Raw genomic sequence first — 15170 nt, 5'->3', positions numbered from 1 at the left:
ATTTTGACATTTCTGTGGCGATAGCCGATAGGCTGTTTCGTTATTGGTTGCAGCGCACGACTTGCGATAAGGCGGCTGCTTCCACTTCAGGGACCCTTTTTGGAGGAGAGACGGTGGAAGGTCGGCATAGAGTGCCGGGCCGGAAAATTTGCCTCCATGTAAGAGTTACGATCTCTCTATTGGAGTTGCACCATCATCTCCGTGCTCGTACTATGTGCTAAACAAGGTTACCCGAGATACCTAGAGCCAGACCAAAGGCCTATCGAGCCCCTTGTTCCCGATGTACGTTTCAAAGATAAACCTGACACAGTGGGATTCGGCCTTGTTTCATGGCCCCGACCAGGCCAAGCCCGAAACTAGCAATGTGTGTTTATGCAGTCGTAAACCAAATGGCCGCAATTTCGTGTATTCAAGGCTAAAATTTACTGCCCTAAAGTCCCCTACATAAAGAACCCAAATCCGCATGACAGTGTCGTGTGCTAACCCCAAAAAGAAACCAGGCGGGACCCAAATGGTAATTCTCGGCCCTTGATCTTTCGCAGACTCCCTTTTTCTCCTTTAACTCTCTTCTTTTTGTGTTCAACAAAACCTTTCCGTTCATAATGGACGATCCGCGGTCAGTACCTAATCGCCAGCCCCCGGTGTTGCCCAACCTTTCCAAAATGAACATGCCGTTGCCATCGCTGGACTGGTCTGACAGCTTGCTACGGTTTGGGACAAGCGGCAGTGGATTGGCTCCTGTTCAGACTGCTGCCCCAGCTTCTCCCGTGAGACTTTTCAAGCCACCAGCCGAGGCGATTAATTATCCGATTCACTCGATTCCCGTGTCATTTTATGACCAGATTCCCCCGGACCAGTTGAGTACTCTTCCCAAGCCTAACTCCATTAGCAGGCGCAAGTACTCCACAGGAATAGACGAACGCAACTTCGTCACCGTTTACGAATTCCAAGTGAATAACAACTGGATCATTTGGGATTATCATACGGGGCTGGTTCACCTAACCGGACTGTGGAAAGCCATCGGAAATCACAAGGCTGACATTGTCAAACTCATCGAGGCAAGCCCGGAGCTTGCCACCGTGGTGCGCCGTGTTCGAGGTGGTTTCCTGAAAATTCAGGGGACCTGGGTGCCGTACGATGTTGCACGGACTCTAGCCACCAAGTTTTGCTATGCAATTCGGTTTTCGCTGATAGCCGTGTTTGGAGAATCCTTCGTGGCTGACTGTCTTACGCCGCACGACAAGGGTTTTGGACTTCTGAGACTTTATTTTGACGAGGATGAGTACAATGGGGTTGGCATTGGAAAGGACGGACGTCGTCGCCGGCGGAGGCGCACTTCTGCTCCAAAAGACCCCCGCGATCCAAAGCCGCCGCGCGGCCATCGTCAGACGAAGAGTCTTCCAGGGTCGGGTGTTAGTTCTGTGGTGAGCAGGGACTCGCTGTATGGGTCCTACCGAATCCCTGCTGATGATCCTCTTTCGTCGGATCTGAGCAGGCCCAAAATGTTTGGCTCTGACAGAGAGGGTATTTTTGCTGTTTTACAAGCAGCTAGGCTTCAGGATCGTCTTCAGCCTCAGAATCCGGGACCAGTTGACACCTCCACTCTGGAGGCTGCTAGGAGTCTCATGGGTGTGAGTGCTGGAAAAGCGGTTAATCGTGTCTCTGACTTGCAAGAAACTCCTCGGTACACTGAATATGGTCTGTATGCTACTAGACAGTTACCTCCAGTTCCAATCAATCAGATGAATCAGATGAGTCAGATGGTTCCAGCAAAGTTTGCGAGTGCTCGTGGCAAGATGGATATCCATGGTCTCCTGTCGTGAAAGCATAGAGATGGTGACTCTAGTTTGCTATTTACTGGTTAGTTGCAGTTGAGTCACATCGCTCCCTGCTGAACTCTCCATTTTGACTTAGCTTCTTCAACCTTTTGCTCGCGCTTCTCGTTCGTTCTCTCTCCCACTCTTCAATATCCTCTTCCCCCACCCATTTATATCTATCTTTTTAGGTTCGGTCTTTGGTTTCTTGGTCTATGGTTGGTTTTTTTGGTTTTCTGGGTTTTTACTTCTCACGCCCGCTGTCTTTTCGCGGTTATATATACGCTAACTCAATCGCAATATCTTTTTTCATGTTTGTAGAGCAATTCGTGAACAGTCGAATCGTTTCCACAGAGTATTTATTGAACATCATAGAACTGCAGTTATTCCAATCTATAAGCCAAGTCTATAACCCCAGTCGTGCGCCACAGAACTGTTGACACAGGCGAAAAAGCATACGCAGTCTTTCCTCGACTAAATAAACGATAAAAAAGAACATATTAATAATTTTGAATAGCTCTAATCCAAGAAAAACGAATCATATAATGCAAATAATTGCAAATCCAGTTTATGGCTCGCAAGTTCAATCCTTTGAGCAGTGACATATTATCTGCCATTTTTCAGTGTGCCACTTTATCACCACCTGGCATCTGTCTTTAATCTACAACAAGCCAATCTTCCTCTTGATCCTGTTGATCCTCTTGTCGCACCTTCTTTGCTCCACCGTTTCTGATTTTTTGATCTCAAAATTTCTGGTTTGTTTTTTTCAATCTGCTACGATTCCAAAACACTCGATTGGAGAACCGCGTGACTTTTCCAGTAAGATCTCTTCTGCATTAACAAGCATACAACACAAAGACATGGACTTCGTCTATGACGCTTACACGGATGGCACTTTGGATGCGACGGATATAAAGCTTCCGCCAATCCCGGCTCCGCCCCTGAATTTGCCCGCTTTCACCAATTACCGTGAAGATCTTACTCGAAAGTTTTCAGGGCTGATTCTCAAGAATCTTCAGCCGCGACAGCAGGACGAAACTGTTGCCGAAGATGACTCTGGGATGGCCAATGCGTATGCACGCGCATCTCTTGTGTTGGCAGATTCTGGCAGTTCAGATCCGACTGCGGCTGCGGGTACAATGGACGCTGCTGCTACGCGGTCGCAGTCAGTTTTGGGAACGCGGTTGATCCGCGTGCTTAATTCATCAAACTTCGACTCATCGCTGCGAAACGCACTCTCTGTGCTCCAGGGACGTATTGACGAGGGTTCTCTGGACGAAAGACGGGATTCGTCCGCGAGTACGGTTGACTATGCTCATCTCACAGCCACGGGGATGGTCGGTTCAATTGCGCGACGTCGTCTTCGCGGGGAAGTTGAGTCAGATCTCCTCCGCGCTCATTTCCGCTCATTGAAGCGGTCTGCTCCGGTTGTTCGTAAGCTGAAAGCTGTCAAGGCCGAATTGGATGCGTTAAACGCTGGTTACGAGGGTATCACCGGAAGACTAGGCGAGATCTCGCAGCGTGACGATCGCCTGCGGTGTTCTGTGGATTCGCTTGCCAAACAACGCAATGCTATCACTATCAAGAAGGAGCTGTTGAATAGTTTCAAGCGCAATTTCACACTTAATCACTACGAAGAACACAGACTTGCCAACGGCGACATCAACGATGAATTCCTGGATATCTTAGCCAAGGCGAAAAGGATATATGGCAATTGTGAGATCTTGCTCAGTCTCGACAACCCAAAAATCGGTATGGATTTGATGTCCAAGATGGGAAGGTCAATTGATCTGGCAACACAGCGAATCTCCAAGTTTCTCAAGCTGGGACTTGGACCTTATTTCGAGTCCGTCGCCCTGGGCTCAAATGATATCCCATCGAGTCAGACGGTTCTCCATAAAACACTAGCATTTGTTCTTCATGAGAATCGTGGTTATTTCGACGAAATTGTGGATAGTCTGGTTCAGACTCGGAGCAAGGCAGTTGTAGATGATCTTTTGACGCAGATCAACGGTCAGGAAGTGCCCACGCGCGCCCAGCAAAACTCTACAATCCGCCACATGCGTGGAGATGATAGCAGGCCTCTGATTCTGAGCTCTTACGACTCAAAACGTTTTTTGGGCGACCTCTTAGCATTTGTTCATAACGTTCTCGTCAACGAGCGTGAGCTGCTGGACAACCTGTTTGATCCTGAAGAGACTGAAGCCGAGTTCGACGATCAGGGGCTTAAAGAGGTGGCCAAAGACATTCTTGACCGTGTGGTTGGATCATTAGCACGGCCATTCAAAAGCGTTTTTGAGCGTATTATCCATTCAGAGACGAAACTCACTGTATTGCAGGACATTCATGCTTTGTTGGATCTTTACGAAATGATGTTTGAAAAGCTGGTATCCGCTGTTGAGGATGATAAGCCATCTCCTATAGTCTCCTCTCTGGCCTCCCTGAAACAGGAAGCGGTTGATCGTCTGTTTGCCGCGGTTGATTCAAGACTGAAAGTCGTGTCGAGTGGTCCAGAGTCCGAAATCGAGCCAATCAGTCCTGACCTCGGATTGCCCGAATGGCTGGTTAGTCTCTACTCTGAAACAATGCCGTTGTTTGACAACGTAGCCATTGACGATAGGTCGTTCATGAGGCTTTCCACAGAGCAGAGCCAGCGTTTCTTGAAGCTCGTTGTCGATGATGTGGTAGGCATAGTTGAAACTCAGGTGAAGCTGGGAAAGAACAACGCTGACTCGAAACCAATGGTCATCCTTAAGCTCAACTGTTATGACTTCATGAGCTCAAAGCTGATCACGATCCCCATCATGGGTGGAAAAATTGAGTTCTTGAACGGGAAAATTCACAAAGAGCAATCCAGGTTGGAGGAGCATCAGTTCACTCTTTTGCTCCAACGTTCCGGACTGTTTGATATGTACAACCTTGTCAACATGATCTTTGCGTTGGATAACTTTGACGATTATTTTGATGTTTCTATCTACCAGCCAATCGTGGAGAACCAGTTGTTCACCGAGAGCAACTTTCGCTCTATCAACGCTCAGCTCGAGAAGTTTCTGCCGAACGCTTTGATCGATGTGCAGCAGAAGGAGCTTATGAAACTCCTGCCTCCATTGGTGGAGAACGACGTTATCACCAATTCGTCAATTGCCTTTGTCAACTTCTACTATAAGATGTGGATAATTACGCATGAGTACCTTCCAACGACCAACGGGGTGCCCATCTTCAGGTGGAGCGACTCCCATGTGGCTACTTTGTTGGGGTGTGAGGAGCCATATACCAGGCAGAAGAAGGACTTTACGGAGTCGGAAGAGCAAAACTAACCAATCAAAAGAAGGAGATGGTTATTGGAAAGGTCAGTTGTTCCACCGCGAAAACGTCATGAAAAATTCATAAACGAATAGCATTACAACTCAAAGGCTTCATATCAGGATTTCGTATCAATACTTCGTAGCTAGGCTTTTAAACAAAATTTTACAGCCAACAGCATCATGCATGGCATTTTCTCAATGCGTGGGCAGCTTGCCTCTTCCGTACCCATCCCTTGAATAGTAGTCCATCGGATAATAATCCTTGGTCCACTTGCGATCTTGTCCAAGCATCACCATTGTCTCATAAGGAGTCAATAAGGGTTTGTTGAAGGCATAGCCCCAGTCAATAGACAGTCTCGGGCATGCAACTTGCACAAAAGCGTCAATCTTGTCAAACATTGCCAGCTTTCCTGGAAAAATCTCCGATAGAATTATTTTGACAACTGTTTTTCCACTGGCAACTAACTTCGCCTCAAGAGCCTCCAAAGTCACAGGACTGCCCTGTCTTCCTAGAGACCCCAAAATCAGGCCAATGGTCTTTGCATTGGAAGCAGCATTAATAGCGTCCTCCCGAACCTGTACCAGCTCTTTTTGATCATACAGTTCCCTCGTGAACTTTCTCGAATATGGGTCATACCTGAATGCAGGTATATCCGGGTTGTGGATCATGGCACTTTCTAGATGGAATCTGCCATCTCCGACATACACCATGGCATCGTATTGCTCGGCCTCCAGACGGGCTGAAGTACACCCAAGAACTTCTCCTTTGGACAGAGGCATTGTTTGAGGCGGAGTAGCGTAAATGAGCTTGTGATCGTTCTCTTTTGCGCTTGAGAGGTCGGGGTTCTCCAGCCGGGCCTTTACACTGTGAATAGCCGGATTGAACTGAATGGTTCCAAACAGCGCCAATCGCACGCCATGGTCAAAATTCCGACGAATAGTGTTCACCAAATGAGTCTCATCAATTCCAATAGTCACAAACACATACAGCACCTTGATTAAAGTGATGTCCACAGGAACCAGACAGGAGTGGGCATAGTGCACTATGAAGTCGCAGTCCAATGCTCTTGCAGTATAATCATCAATGCAACAAGCACCGTAGGAAACATCACCCATGACCAGAACTTCACACCCGCAAAATTGCTCCAAGATATCTGTTATCACCAACGAGTAGATCAACAATCCCTCCGGCATCTGGAGACACACTCTTCTTGATTTGTTCTTGCGCACGTTCCAAACCGTTTTGTGGATCTCGAAGTTGTAATTACTTGGAAGAAGTTTAATGGCCTCGTTCAGTTCTTTGTCCAGTAAAATATCATCTGGTATCTGGTTCAGCACTTTGCCAAAAGTCCTTGGCCTTCTTCTGGCCACACGGACGCCATCCCCACTTGTATCATTATCTGTGCCGGTCTTCTCTGCGTCTGTTGATCTTTTGGAGCCTCCAAATCGTCTCTTTGGTTTCGTATCTACCTCCGTCATCAATAGAAATATAAAAAATAGCAGTTTGTGCTCTGAAAAGAGTCTTCTGAGCCAATAATTTAGGCAGCAATAGTAAGCAGTAATCAAAAAAAGTAGCACCTCATCGCTGAAATTTTTCAGTGCGATGAGATGAAAAATGTGAGATAGAGTGATGGAGTGAGATGAAGGGATTTTGAGTGTTTGCTAAGTTAACGGAGTTGACAAAGTTGAGAGCATTAAGATACTTGACAGATTTTAGTATACGACAAGAAATATTACACGAGTGTTGAAATACTGGTTCAAAGTTTTGGAAGTGGGATTCGTTTAATAGTGGTGATATCGTTACTGTTATCCACCCTGTGAGAGTATAGAGGATTATTGCAATACCTCACAATCATCACATTACAACACAAAAAAGCATCATTAATATTCTCACTGTCACCGTTCACATCACAAACTGACAGATGATTGTTCCATTCTTCACCATAGATCAGGACGACGAATACGTCACGGTTGACCTGAAGATATCACATCTCCGTTTCAATGCCTCTTCCTTGGAATTGGCAGTCACCGATAACACTATGGTGTTTTCCTTAGCCCCATACTTCTTAAGACTGAGATTTCCTTTCCCCTTCGAGGAAGATGATGACGAAAAGATAACTGCCCAATATATCTCCCAGGAAGACGTTTTGCGGCTGCGACTTCCCAAACTCAACCGAGGCCAGTTCTTTCCAGACCTGGACTTTACTGCTAAACTGCTCGCACGAGACGGTGAGGCTGTGGCCAAGGAACCTGCTCTTCGCGCCGTTGACGAAGAATTGAAGGTTCCTCGGACAGAGTCTCCAAATGTCCCCAGACCGTTAATACAGGAATTGGATATGGCTGATAAGACGCGCGATGTTGACTTGCAGCATGCAGAGTCGTTGAATTGGGAGGTCGAGCAGCAAATACCGGTGGACCCAGTCTCGATAGGTGTGGACTCAAGATTTTTGTACGGCTTTAATGACAGTCACAAGAGCATGCTGAACATCACTCTTTCTAACGGGAATGATATTAACGAGCTGAGCGATCCGGATGCCACTGACGCAGATGATCGCATCATGGAGAGACTGATCAAAGAGAACATCAAGTTCGATGTGGATTACTACGGCTCGGATTATTTGTTACTTAAATATGGTGATACAGATGATTCGAAGCGCATTAAAGATTTGCTTGAGTGGAAGTTTCCACTCAGAAAGGAATTTCTAAAACATGCTAAGGCCAAACAGGATGGTGTAAAGGACGTTCCCGAGACTGTTCCGTTGGAGTTCACCAAAGATGAGCAAGAAAAAATCCAGAAGCTGAAAGTCAGACAGTTTCTTATTGACGAAACCAGGCCACTTTATCAGACAATAATCAGCATATTATTTGCATATTGCTTCGATCTTCGATCTGGAGAGGGAGATACTACTGTTGAGTCCGGTTGGAACATTGGAAAATTGGTTCCGCAAATCGCCTGTTTGGATTCACAACTTATTCCTTCGAATAATTCCACAGAGACAAATCTGTTGAAAATCTCTGTAATCACCTCCACAAGAAGGGCTCTTTCGTATCCGCTGGTGAGGTGTTGGGAGTTGGTCCAGAAGGTATGGGAAGACGTCTACTATGTGCTCAGGTGCGGAAAGCGTGGTGTGATCAAATTGCTACTTGCAGCTCGTGAGCCATTCCGGTTTCATGATGTTTATTATGTTTATAATCTGATCTGGTTCGAGGAGCTGCTTGGATGGTGTCTTGGTGATGATGCATTCAACGAGGCCACTCTTCGTGATCTTGCCCATAGTCTACGTAAGGAGACTGAGGGACTGACCAAATCGGATATCACCTTCGAGAAGTGTCTTGACGAAGAGACTGCTGAGATTGAGGTGGTGAGTCTTGTGGATATCGAAAAGTGGGCAGAGGAAAGTTATGCTGATGGACTCGGGGAATAGACCAAGCTTGATAAGACAGCTACTTAGCTCACCAGTCCATGAAAATGGCTAAAATCCGCAAAATAAAATCTACGAAAATGCAACGAAATGAACGATAATCAACTTTCGGAAACAATCATATTGAAAGTACAATGAATCATCATAAAACGTGGTCTTATAGTTGACCATTCACTCCGATAATCGGATAATCCATGATTGTACGGGTCCTCTGATTCACGATAATGACCACTCTTGACCTTGATAATTTTCTAATCTACTGTGTAGTTTCATTAGCATATCCTTCTTCGCATAATAAAGTTATCAAATTGTTCTGAATATTCTTCCTGTCGTCAAGCCTCGTCAACGCTTTTGACTTCAGCCTTCCCATCTACGATCCAAGAATGTTGTTGGGAAACCGTGACAATTTAGGCTTATCGTCAGTTTCAGTTGGCGAAGACCCGTTCTGTGAATCTCTGTGATGGTGTCTCAATGATGGCGGTGACACTTTTCTCAACATTCCACTCATATCGGATCTAGTTCTAATATGAGATAAAAGGGACCTCCTGGTAGGAGGAGACCTAGAACGTGGAGCTGGTTGAGAAACACCCTGCATTGGTGGAGCACTCAAAGGTGCCACAGAACTTCCTGGAGTCACAAAATTTGCTGTAGTTGGAGTAGAAGCACCCAGAGAAGAGCCTGATTCACCGTCTGACCCAGAAGATCTCCTTCTCTTAGGAGCCGGCAAGCTGGGAATATCGCCCTGGATGGGTGGCTTCTCGTCCGATTCAGGTTGCCAGTGATGGAACTGAATCAGATGATGCGACGAAATCATAGACTCCTGCGTAGGTTTTTCTGATTGAGAGGGGGCGGAGTTCTTCCTAGAAACAGGCTTTCCAAACGACACAGCAGCGGCCTCTGGGATCCCAACTACAGGCATCGATTGGTGATGTTTGTGGGCCACTCCTCTTTGCGGCGTATTCAGGGCAGCTACTGCTTGTGCTCCCATTCTCGCTGGGGAGTTTTGGCGTCTGTGCGCCATCTGTGGTGCTGGTGCTGTAGGGGTCATGGATGGTGTAGCAGCTCCAGATCCCGGCAACGAGCCGGCCCTCGACCCGGATCCAAACTTGAAGTTCGGATCAGCCTTATACATTTCCGAATTTGAATAAGGGTTTGGGCCGGAATTTGTGCTTATTGACAACGATTTGACGTCTTTGGAGCCCGTTCCGCCAACGGGACCTGCTCCCGGCATGAATAGCTGAGGGATTAGATATCCGGGTATCTGGGCAGCCATGGCATGGCGGAGCAGCTCAAGAGAACGTGACACCGTCTCCATTCGATAAAATTCTTGTCTCGTCTTTTCCTGCTCTGTTTTGAGAGCGAGCGCGTGGATTAGCGAAGTCTCTGTGAAAGGCCATTCCTTGATGCCATTTCCAAGCAGCGCAGCAAGCACGTCCTGGGACGGCTGTTGAGACGAAGTTGGCGAAACTGGCTGATTCATCGACACCGGTGGGTCCAAGTGGAGTCTTCCTTTCAATGGCTGGTGTCTGGTTTCCGTGGTCGAAACAGTTGACATGATTTTTTAATGCGCTCTCCCCTTCTCCTGTTCGTAGATCGACTGCTTACAGTTGAGATCTGCCTGGAAGAAGAATAAAAAACCAAGATTTCGAAAAGACAACGAGATCAAAAATACACACACAAGATGTCCAACTGTCTTTCAGTGTTTTCGTCGCCCCGTTCACCACACTTCCAAGTTTTTTCCACACTTGTACACACACAGACGGCAGATAAATGTCAGTCAAATTTTGGCTCCACAACCCTGTTGTCACTTTGCCGCATCGGGAAGGAGGACGTTACCCGATCTGGAATATTGCGTGCGTCGCTGCACGGATGCGGCAATGGGTAGGAAACTACCTTAATATGAGTTCGGAACGACCTTGAGGTTTTTGCACGACCTGACGCGTCCATGAGAATGCCATGCCTAGACAGACACAAGAGCAATCCTGTTCCACTCATTCGCTCAACTACAAGATGTCTATAGTGTCGTTGCTTGGAATCAATGTGCTGAATAACCCGGCGAGGTTCAGTGATCCCTACGAGTTTGAGATCACGTTTGAGTGTCTGGAGCCCCTCAAGGAGGACCTTGAATGGAAGCTCACGTATGTCGGTTCGTCCAAGACACTAGAGCATGATCAGGAGCTGGATTCAATTCTTGTTGGCCCTGTTCCTGTTGGGATCAACAAGTTTTTGTTTACTGCTGATTCGCCGTCTCCTGAGCTGATTCCTGCGTCAGAACTGGTTTCCGTCACGGTGATTCTTCTTTCGTGCTCTTACAACGACCGCGAGTTTGTTCGTGTTGGCTACTACGTGAACAACGAGTATGACTCCGAGGAACTCCGTGAGAATCCACCCAGCAAAGTCCAGGTTGATCATATAGTGCGCAATATCCTTGCTGAGAAACCCAGGGTGACGAGGTTCAACATAGTCTGGGACAGCGAGAACGATGGTGACGAGTTTCCTCCGGAGCAGCCCGATGCGGACGATGAGGAGCTTGATGATGAGGAAGAAGAGGAAGCGGAAGAAGAAGAAGAGGAAGAAGGTGACGAGGAGGAGGAGGAAGAGGATGAAGAAGAGGAAGAAGATGAAGAGGACGATGATGACAACGAGGTCGATCTTGAGGCTGATGACCAGAAGTCTGTGAAGAAGCGGAAACTGGAAGAAGAAGAGGACGACGATGAAGAGGACGATGATGAAGAGGATGATGATGAAGAAGACATTGAGGAGGAAGATGACGAGGCCACAACCACTCAGGAAAACAATGATGTGCCCACTCCCGCAGACGATGCGCGAGAATGAAAAAATTGGTTTGTGCAATGTATGTTATAGGAAGGAAGAAGCAAATGAAGAATGAAAATGTTAATTGAAGAATTGAAAATTTCGAGAAGCAAAGAGCAGAGCTTGAACTCTGTACAAGACTGTGAAAGCTCGTAGAGACCAAATAGACCCAAAAAAAAGATGATTGAGTATCATTTCTACTCAACTGCAAACTCAACTGCAAACTCAACTGCAAACTCAAAGACTCTTTGACCCTTGCAAAAGTCTGAACAGGGACAGGGCCTGAAAAATGCTGATCTTTGGATTTTTGCCACAATTGACAGCCAACTTTAATGAAACCCACTTTTCAAACACTCATCCCATATACTGTTAATACACTGAAAGGTAAATGTCACCTTCTCCTTCAATTCCTCGGACCGACCCACCATCATCTTGTCCGGATGCCATCGCACTCTCTCAGTCTTGAGCCGCTTCTTCAACCGGCCATTATCCAAGAACGATCGGATTGACTCAACGCTCAGATCTGCAGGATGGTTGGATGCCACGGGCCATGCTATCTCACTCGGAGCGGATTCCCAGTGTCGGTTGTAGTCTTCGTAGCTCCATGCATGGGTGAAAGATAGCTCATCTTCGGACTCTGCTGAGGCTGGATGAGAGTTCGAGCTCGTCTCAGAAACTGAATCCGAATCCGAGTGTGAGTGTGAATCTGAGTGCAAGATATCATCATCGTCGTTGTTAACATGGGGTTTTGTAGTGAATTCAAACGCTTCTTCGTTTACCGATCGCACGAACCGATACCCGTTGATCTCTGGCCCATACTCTACGCTGGGCATTTTCACTCGAGTCCGTGGTCTTAAAGTAGGTTCTGAAACTTCTGGTGACTCGGAATACTCCGTGTCTCCATTAAACTCAGCTGTTTCTGTTCTGTTGTCTGCGCTATTCTTTCTGTCTGCATCATCTCCCTGGTTCGATTGTATACCCCGTTTAAATTTCAACCGTCTTCCACCAATTTTTCGTTTCTTGCTGATCTTCCCCGATACGATCCCTTTCTTCACAACCATTGCAAGATCATTTTATCTGGCCAGTCCATCGGAGAAGAATACCAGGTAAACACACATAATTTGGGCGATGACATTTGGCCCGGAGATTGAGGCTGGTCGGCTGCGGCTCTCCCCCGGCTAGAAACCGGTGGTGGTAAACCTGACCGTTTTCAAATTTCAAAAGGTTTTTAGTATAATACTTAGAGAAGTATTGTCCTTTGTACCATTTTGTCAAGTTTTGTGATTTTTGGAGAGATATTTGAATTATGTGGGACTAATATTGCAGGAATAATGTCATTTCTGCATAATTTTAGAATTTCATAAAACTGGAATGGAGATTAGTGAGCAATTGTTAAAAAACAACATGAAAAACCTTGGTTTGAAGCGAGCAAGAGATTTCTATCTTGATTAAACAATAAAATTTGTATTATTGCCCGAATTTTCAATAAATTTATGTCGATATTCTCCATCTACTCCTCAGGCCTTATCCCCATTGTACCCCCGACATGATCCCGGAATTCCCCCGGATACATGCGATGACCCAAAAACTTTTCTGCCTTTCTGTGAGGCTCTTTAACAAGCTTCTTCTCTCTCGTACGACTCAACCACACCGAAATGAGTTTTGGACTAAGGAGGCTTTTTGGCACTTCTATAGTCAGGCCATTTGGTTCCACACGAGCAGTGCTAAGGAAATTTGCGGCTCAGGAGATTCCAGAAGATGCCGTTGACGATTTCGAGGCTCTCTCGACAGAGGCCACCACATTACCATACGCATACAGGCGAGATGGCGAGACCTTTGGACAGTTAGTCCGGGATTATAACCACGATTTGGATCCCTCAGACAGTTCAGGTCCAACTGTATATGGATTTGATGACCAAACAGAGCAGGTTTCACCTTACCGTGATCCAGTGACCGGACAGGTGCGAGACGGACTGACTGCCAAAGATGCCAGATTACACCCTCTAACTCGCGAGGCACGTGTGAACAGACAACAGATTGAACTCCCAGCCGAAATGGGAAAGGCGATCAACAATCACATCTTGCTCTTGAGACAACCAAAGGTGTTGAGAGCCAAGGCAGCCGAGTACTATGTCGAATTGCGTGAACGGAATCTCCACTTTGCAGCTGAGACAGAGGCAGATGCAGATGCACATATAGCAGCAGTGTTTCTACAGAACTATGGCTCACTTTACCAGGTTTTGCACGAATTACGGAAGCGGGTAGGAGAGGACAAGTTCAACCCACGCAGAGTGCTTGATGTCGGTTACGGTCCTGCGACCGGAATCGTTGCTTTAAACGAGATCATGGGCGATTCCTTCGAACCAGAAGTTAAAGATGCAGTTGTGGTGGGTCCTTACGAAATGCTGAGACGTGCGAAGTTGATTCTGAGTAGACAACTTGCTGAGTACAACGGGTTGGAAATCAGCAAACAGGAGCTCGAATCAAAGGTAGAGTCAGAGGACGAGGACATGGAGTTTGTGGGTGAGGTGATGACCAAAAAAATCAAAATCAAGACCAAGCTGTTGCAGGATATTCGGTCAAACGAGGACAGAAAGTATGATCTGATTATGGTCACCCACCAGCTGCTGGAGAGACAGAAGTTCTTTCCCGGTCAAGTGGACGAACGTGTTCACGAGTTTTTCAAGAGGCTTGCTCCCGGTGGCCACTTGGTAATTGTGGAGAGAGGAAACCCTCTTGGGTTCGAGATCATTGCCAGAGCAAGACAGGTAGCTATTCGTCCGGAAGACTCCATCTCCAACAAAAAGATACCCGCTCCTTACAAGAAAGGTGCTATTGGACCTGATTATCATTTGAGGGTGGTAGCACCATGCTCGCACCATGCTGTATGTCCTTTGCAAGTATCCAAGCCAGAGTACTACTCTTATGGTGGTGTTGGAAAGAAGCTCTCTTTCTGCCATTTCCAGACGGAGGTGGTTAGACCGAAGTTCACAAGTGAGCTGAAAAAAGGATTACAATTGGCAACCCCATGGGCCACTCCTATGGATGGTATTGGAATCAAAGGTGAAGCATCAGCCGGAAAGGGTAACCCCAATGCGCGCACTTACGAGAGTGCTAATTACAGTTATCTTATTTTGGAGAGATCCGCAAACGACGAAGAGTCTCTGAGGAGGATAGAAGACCAAATTGAGAAAGAGGGCCAACAAAACTATCCTGTTGGTTACAGTGGTGACACACCAGATGAATGGCCCAGGGTGATGAGGGCCCCCATGTGTAAGAAGGGTCTTGCCATTGCTGAGGTGTGTGCTCCATCTGGCAATTTGGAAAAATGGCATATTTCCAGGTCTTCGGGCAAACAAGATTACCACGATGCTAGAAAGCTGAAGGGTGGAGATCTATATCCGTTAGGGGCCAAGTCCAAGATTCTGTCCAACAAGAACAGTGATAACTATTCCGAGCAGCTCCAGAGGAAGGAGAAAAGTTACAAGAAGGTGGTGAAAAAGGCCAAGAAGGATGTTGCACACGAGCGAAAGGTACAGCTTTATGAGGCCCAAAAGATAATCGATGAGGAGAAAAGGGCCGAGCATATGGCCAAGGTATTGGACCAGGAATTCATGAGTCAACCATCTATGAAGAAGAGGGATCCTAAAGTATACAAATATTAGGGGAAAGAGACACCTATTGTAAATAGTCAGCTTTTTGTGTAAATACTGAGAAAAGATACCCTTTGTGAATAATGAGCTTTGTTCTAAGAAAATGATACTTACCAATCAGTATTGAAATTTGAATGTAAAAGAGACATATGAACTTCCCGT

General features: G+C 46.5%; 8 protein-coding genes across 8 annotated transcripts; 5 read left to right on the top strand and 3 right to left on the bottom strand.

Annotated features, from left to right (window-relative positions):
- Positions 1-602: 602 nt before the first annotated feature.
- KUCA_T00001955001 (uncharacterized protein) lies at positions 603-1823 on the top strand (the record flags this gene model as incomplete). The annotated part of the gene is made up of 1 exon (XM_022604188.1): positions 603-1823. One exon carries the CDS (start codon positions 603-605, stop codon positions 1821-1823), a length of 1221 nt encoding a protein of 406 aa, XP_022457994.1.
- An 851-nt stretch (positions 1824-2674) lies between these two features.
- On the top strand, positions 2675-5131 carry KUCA_T00001954001 (uncharacterized protein; the record flags this gene model as incomplete). The annotated part of the gene is made up of 1 exon (XM_022604187.1): positions 2675-5131. One exon carries the CDS (start codon positions 2675-2677, stop codon positions 5129-5131), a length of 2457 nt encoding a protein of 818 aa, XP_022457993.1.
- A 183-nt stretch (positions 5132-5314) lies between these two features.
- KUCA_T00001953001 (uncharacterized protein) lies at positions 5315-6598 on the bottom strand (the record flags this gene model as incomplete). The annotated part of the gene is made up of 1 exon (XM_022604186.1): positions 5315-6598. One exon carries the CDS (start codon positions 6596-6598, stop codon positions 5315-5317), a length of 1284 nt encoding a protein of 427 aa, XP_022457992.1.
- Positions 6599-7041: 443 nt separating this feature from the next.
- On the top strand, positions 7042-8544 carry KUCA_T00001952001 (uncharacterized protein; the record flags this gene model as incomplete). Its single annotated transcript, XM_022604184.1, has 1 exon — positions 7042-8544. The coding sequence occupies one exon, from the start codon at positions 7042-7044 to the stop codon at positions 8542-8544; it is 1503 nt and encodes a 500-aa protein (XP_022457991.1).
- A 367-nt stretch (positions 8545-8911) lies between these two features.
- KUCA_T00001951001 (uncharacterized protein) lies at positions 8912-10096 on the bottom strand (the record flags this gene model as incomplete). Its single annotated transcript, XM_022604183.1, has 1 exon — positions 8912-10096. One exon carries the CDS (start codon positions 10094-10096, stop codon positions 8912-8914), a length of 1185 nt encoding a protein of 394 aa, XP_022457990.1.
- Positions 10097-10497: 401 nt separating this feature from the next.
- Positions 10498-11376, top strand: KUCA_T00001950001 (uncharacterized protein; the record flags this gene model as incomplete). Its single annotated transcript, XM_022604182.1, has 1 exon — positions 10498-11376. The coding sequence occupies one exon, from the start codon at positions 10498-10500 to the stop codon at positions 11374-11376; it is 879 nt and encodes a 292-aa protein (XP_022457989.1).
- Positions 11377-11684: 308 nt separating this feature from the next.
- On the bottom strand, positions 11685-12416 carry KUCA_T00001949001 (uncharacterized protein; the record flags this gene model as incomplete). Its single annotated transcript, XM_022604181.1, has 1 exon — positions 11685-12416. The coding sequence occupies one exon, from the start codon at positions 12414-12416 to the stop codon at positions 11685-11687; it is 732 nt and encodes a 243-aa protein (XP_022457988.1).
- A 594-nt stretch (positions 12417-13010) lies between these two features.
- Positions 13011-15020, top strand: KUCA_T00001948001 (uncharacterized protein; the record flags this gene model as incomplete). Its single annotated transcript, XM_022604180.1, has 1 exon — positions 13011-15020. The coding sequence occupies one exon, from the start codon at positions 13011-13013 to the stop codon at positions 15018-15020; it is 2010 nt and encodes a 669-aa protein (XP_022457987.1).
- Positions 15021-15170: the final 150 nt, after the last annotated feature.

The sequence above is a fragment of the Kuraishia capsulata genome, genomic scaffold (assembly GCF_000576695.1).
Source record: "Kuraishia capsulata CBS 1993 genomic scaffold, Kuraishia_capsulata_scaffold_2, whole genome shotgun sequence".
Lineage (NCBI taxonomy): Eukaryota > Fungi > Ascomycota > Pichiomycetes > Pichiales > Pichiaceae > Kuraishia > Kuraishia capsulata.
The sequence above is the reverse complement of the archived record's forward strand: the minus strand, read 5'-3'. Positions and strand labels throughout refer to the sequence as shown.